This window comes from Oncorhynchus mykiss, chromosome 11 (genome assembly GCF_013265735.2).
Source record: "Oncorhynchus mykiss isolate Arlee chromosome 11, USDA_OmykA_1.1, whole genome shotgun sequence".
Lineage (NCBI taxonomy): Eukaryota > Metazoa > Chordata > Actinopteri > Salmoniformes > Salmonidae > Oncorhynchus > Oncorhynchus mykiss.
In genome coordinates, this window is record NC_048575.1 from 12,453,883 (window position 1) to 12,459,844 (window position 5,962).

Genomic DNA, 5,962 nt, shown 5'->3' on the forward strand with positions numbered 1-5,962 from the left:
AGCTCAAATAATGGAAAAAAAAAAAAGTAATAAAAAGGTTTCCCAGCCAGACAAGCATTGTCCTGACTTTCAAGAATCCCTGAGCTAATTTCCTGCTATTATGCACATTTTGCCATGAGGTTAAGAGAAAGTCATTTTAAAGCTAAATTCCTGTAATAAAAACAATTATGCAAACAGGACAACAAACAATGAGGAATAAGAGCAGAGACTCAAATACAAAGAAATATCTTTTTTATTTTTTATTGTTGAATAGAAGATCCAATCTGCTTGAAGAACAGAAATACTCACAGCAATAATACAATATGGGTAAAACCAGACCAGAGCCCATGTAGAAATGTCCCACTTCACCAAATTCTCTTGTTCTCTCACTCTTTTGCTTTCTCTTTATCTCACACGACTGCACGCACACACATACACTTCATTCTGTAACGATTTGTCTAAACCCATAGCTTCGTAATCCATCTTCCCCAAAGCTATCTTTCTCAAATAAGATAAAAATACTTTGCATTAGAGAAGTCTCCTGCTACCAATCATTATACCTCCGCTCCGGAGAGGATTGGACATAATGTAAGTATTCGTCACTAAAACAAACATTATGTTCTTGATGAAAAGACAGTCATTCGCAGGATCTGCACACACTGGTCCAAATTTCCTTAATAATAATGCATTAGCATCTTAACACTCCCCAAGCAATTAGTCTTGGGTCTGTTTTTAGTACTGGCTATGCCTGTGGGACTACAGTTTGTTGTTGGATGGGGGACTTTGGGAATTGAATTTTAAATAGGATAGTTGTGAAGGCTCCATATACACCAGTATTGATTGATGAGGGTTATATCATGTCCAGACACATTCTGTTAGAATGTTAATTAAACACAGTTTACCAGGGGATCATCATATTTCAGTTTACAAAAAAAATGTATTATTAACAAAAACAAGAGCTTATGGTTGACAAGTGGCTGTGCATTCTTCACCTCTTTAATATGGAACCTGATGCACTTTATTTTACATAGTTTTATAATGCCCCAACAGACGCACATCGAGGAGCATGGCAAACTCAATGGATAATCCATCCATTTCACCGTTTAAGTTCTGGTTTTAGGTGACACATTTGATCCCAATCAGAAGGAAATGAATTGAGCATGAAAGCTCAGGAACAAATGGACGCGCATACACACACTTACAATACACACACTTACACACATGCACACACTCACAGAAGTTTTATTTTGTACAAGTAATAATAAGACAGTGTTTCCTGTTTCCCCTTCAGTGCGAGACCCTCGGTCGGTCTCCTGTTGAGCATCAATTGTTGTATGGAGGTTGTGGTCAGAAATGTTCCTGGACAAACCTTTGCCAAATATTTCATTCAATTCTGTACATCTCCTTTAGTGTACAGATCACAGTACAACGGGCAAATGAAAATACATCGGAACCAAAGAAACTGGCCTCTTCACACGACATTGACAAAATGGTAAAAACATACAAGTGTAAAAAAAACAAAAAAAACACTATGCATCATCTCTATTAAGATATAGCTCTAAACTTTGATTGCAAATGTTAGTAACCTTTCAGCAAATGGATGAGTATGTTATGAAATATTTTTTTTTAAGTCACCATCATGACTTTTATAACTTACAAGTGTCAAACTGTATTTCAAGCCGAGCCAAATAGTCTCTCACATTGGAAAAATATGTATTTCAAACGATCAGAAAGCAATGTTAATAAATAAAAAGATGGCTCGTCGGAAATGTCCAGTACAGGTAATCTCCCATCTCACTGCTTTGTAATTCCTTACAACAACATATTAAGCACATATGTTATTCTGATGGGCCAAGACACAGAACGGAAAGTAAAACAAGTCTGGTTACTTTGTAAAGGAATTATCCATCGTTTTTCTTTTGCTCCATTGGGAATCTGAGTAGAGACAGTTGTTGCTCCGAGAACTCCAGAGGGTGACTCCGGTTTATCATGGGCTTCCAATCACAAACCCCCATGACTCCGGTTTATCATGGGCTTCCAATCACAAACCCCCATGACTCCGGTTTATCATGGGCTTCCAATCACAAACCCCCATGACTCCGGTTTATCATGGGCTTCCAATCACAAACCCCCATGACTCAGGTTTATTATGGGCTTTCAATCACAAAGCCCCATGACTCAGGTTTATCATGGGCTTCCAATCACAAAGCCCCGTGACTCAGGTTTATCATGAGTCCACATAGTCCAAGAAGACCAGAAGGACTATGTCATCCAGTAGCTGGAAGTGATATCATCTGGTTCGCAACCCACAGCTCGCCTCATGCAAAGTCTGTAGGTAAACCACTGCAGCACCCAATCCTCTGCAACTTTCTTCCTCTCGAGCCATAAGTGCCAAATCTCACCTTTCCTAAACATTCACTCTGATGCAATCTCACCATTCCAGACAATGGGGAGATCAGGAAAGTGGGTGGTTGGGGTGGGATGGGATAGGGGCTACCACCTGTTAATTATGTGGTTCATGTAGTCCTCTGTGGGCAGCCTGGCTGTCCCCTCGCCCCCCACACCACCCTCCTCTCTGAGTAAATCACGGGGGTCCAGCCCGTGACTCCGAAGTGCCAAGCGATGCGCCCGTCTCTCCAGCTGCCGAGTGTACTGGTAGCGCTGCTGGAAGAGGTCGCGAGCGTAGTCATACAGCTGCATGTCCAGGTCGTTGAGCTCCTCGATGCGCGCCACCGTGTCGTTGTCCAAGTCCACTCCGGCCGCCCGCGTGCTGTTGTACTGCACAAAAGGCCGGATGAAGCGCAGTCGGAAGGTGCGCTCGAACAGGAACTGCGTCTTGCGCTGATACTCCGTCAGACCGAAGAAGGCCATGTCGCGCAGGTTCTTCTTGGCCGACTCGAGGAGAAGTTGCGAGCGCCGCTTATCGGGCACCGTGGAGAGGTTGTAGCAGCCCACCAGGCTGAGGTCGGCGAGCATGCGCACCTGCCGGTTGTTGGCCAGGTTGTAGGGGCAGTCCATGAACTGTTGCAGGGTGCAGCCTGACCAGTCCGTACCCTCGTAGCAGGGCGGCAGCTCCTCGGGCGTAGGTGTGCGCCCGTCGCACATGTGGAGGGACGTCTTCCAGGTGGCGCCGCGCTGCACGTGGCGCCACTCACTCAGGTAGCGTGACACAGGGTCCCTCAGCAGGGTTATGTAGTAGAACTTCCTGTAAAACACAACAGAGGAAAACCACTTTATGAAAATATCAATACAGTGATGTCATACAAAAACATAAAAAAATGACTGATGACTGACCATGTTAGCATGATCAAATCTGGTTTTGCTAGCTCTACTCAACATGAGATGAACTATGGAAGCCTTGAAGGATCAACAGTGACCACGTAAGCATTCTACAGACCACTGGAAGTTTTGTCAAAGACTGAAGTGAATTGTGAAGCGCACACCTGTGAAATATATAGTATAAATATACTCTATGGGGGAAAAAAGACAATGGAGAATCAGGGGTACTTTGTGTGTCATCACAAATCACTGCTGTGAATGTTGATATTGACGGCGGTTTTGATATATTGGGGACATTATCGTTGGCGCTTAACCGGATCGTCGATAACATTCCAGACCTCAAGGATTACGGTGGGGTCCAGACCAGAGACCTGGATTGAAGCGCACCTTGGAACATAATCATCTCCAGAGAGAAAAAAACATTCCTCTGCATCCGTGTAATCAGAAATACCTGTCGTGTAAAGAGGCCTGACCTCGCTGTGTTATTCTACTGCACTGCAGCCAGGCAACGGGGAATGCATTCCAGCTCACAGTGAACGTATGGATTTCTGTTGGCCAACCATGACCTCACCATCCATACGCCCGTCTGCATAACTCTATTCCCCGTTACATACCAGATGAACAAACCACTTCAGTATTCCAAACATTAGACTCCACTGTCTGGCCTGTACGTTGAAATTCAATCTGACTGTTGAAACAGCAGAGGGTCATTGCTTTTCCAAAACAGATCCTGGTAATGTGATTTGAGTTAGAGAGCCGGAAAGAGGGTCCGATAATGATTCAGAGTGATCCCTACACTCTTATGTCCATTGGCGGGGTCATAACACAACCTTTAAACAGAGACAGTGGGGACAGTGACGCCAAGTGAAATTCAAATCAACAGTAGAGCCAACCGCTTCTTTGTTTCCACCCCTGGCTGAATTTTGAGAGAGACAGTGAGGCAACAAGGCAGCCATTTTGTGCCAGGTAACTGAGATGGGGAGAAGAGGGGCCCCTTTTTCTATTTTCCCTCCACTCTGAGTCATTTTGACAAGTGCAGGTCAAAAGGTGAGACTAATAGCTTTTTCCATCCCTTCAGGTCTTTGAAGAGTTACTCTGGGACAATTACTCTTCTTATTGTCTCTCAGTGTCCAGTCACGCCCACCCCTGTCAAGTATCAGTGTAGTAGTCATGGTTCAAGACTTCCAGTTTGGAATTCTAGGCCTTTGGGGTATTCGGGATTCTCGGGAAACAAGTGGAAATTCCAGGGTATTTGACCGCATTAGCAAATGATTGTGTAACTAGAGGGATTCGGGTGTGGAAAAGATGACATTCCCATGTTGGGAAACACAAGAACTGTTTACTTAGTTTAAAGTAGTTCATTCCCTTTAGCATAGAGATGCACAAAACAAAAGCCTCTGAAGTTAAAGTAGCATTCAGCATCCCACCTCACGTCCCTGCCAGGCCCCCTGCTATGACTAGAGAATATAGAGAGGGAACTAACACGAGGGGGAAAATAAGAGCAGTTTTTTTGATGAATAGCTGAGCTGGATTGGGGAGAAGTGAAGTCTGGAGGTGGGTTACATGTGGGAGTTCTGATCTCATTACAAATTAGTGCTCCGCTCAGTCAACATTGCAAGCGAGTTGGAGAGTACGACACGGCAGGATCCCCCTCTGGGGGGGCCTTCACTACATCAGCACACCTGACAGAATGAGATATGATGGGCCTTGAATCAGTGGGTAGAGGGGGGGGGGGAGAACGTGAGAGAGGGAGTGGGGGAGAACGTGAGAGAGGGAGAACGTGAGAGAGGGAGATGGGGGGGTGAGAGAGGGAGAACATGAGAGAGGGAGTGGGGGGGGGAGTGAGAGAGGGAGTGGGGGGGTGAGAGAGGGAGAACGTGAGAGAGGGAGTGGGGGGTGAGTGAGGGAGAACGTGAGAGAGGGAGTGGGGGGGTGAGAGAGGGAGAACGTGAGAGAGGGAGTAGGGGGGTGAGAGAGGGAGAACATGAGAGAGTGAGTGGTGGGGGGTGAGAGAGGGAGTGGGGGGTGAGAGAGGGAGTGGGGGGGTGAAAGAGAGAGAGAGCTTCCTGACCCAGCCTAGCATAGAGCGGCTCTGTTACAAAGCTGACAAGATGGATGCAGCCTGCTAATACACCCATCCATTATAATACTGGGAGTTTCTCTTGGTGTCTGATCCCTTTTTCTCTAAGAGTTTTCACTAAACACAAAGCTGTTGTATTTGAGTGTGTGTGTCTCTCTATCTCTTGCACACACACACACACACACACACACACACACACACACAAGCTCTCATTCACTCAGGGGACACACACACACGGCAACTCTGCACCACTGTTGATGGATGGGCCCCACACTGGCAGAATGTATCAGCCGGAAATGCTGACTGTGCTATTCTAATGGGATAGCAATAACGATCACAATTTTCCACGAGATTGTTATAGCAAAAACATGACAGCGGCTCACAAGATGAGTTTTAAACACAGAACAGGGAGTATTAACCACACAACCGCCAGCCCAGGTAGTCCAGCCATCACAGCACAGCACTAGTTAGGAGGATGCCATTCATAACGATGCCACTTGATTGACATCTCATTCATTTAGCAGACGCTCTAATCCAGAGGGACTTACAGGAGCAATAAGTGCCTTGCTCCAGGGCACAGATTTTTCACCTAGTCAGCTGGGGGATTCGAACCAGTGACCATTC

At 45.7% G+C, this 5,962-nt stretch overlaps 1 protein-coding gene across 1 annotated transcript in view; it reads right to left on the reverse strand.

The window, feature by feature from the left end:
* Positions 1-214: 214 nt before the first annotated feature.
* hs6st1b (heparan sulfate 6-O-sulfotransferase 1b) overlaps positions 215-5,962 on the reverse strand; it is an 88,162-nt gene continuing 82,414 nt past the window's right edge. The window contains exon 2 of the mRNA XM_021620191.2: positions 215-3,184. Coding sequence (XP_021475866.1) covers positions 2,473-3,184 — 712 coding nt within the window. The 3' untranslated portion in view covers positions 215-2,472. The remainder of the gene's footprint in view (positions 3,185-5,962) is intronic.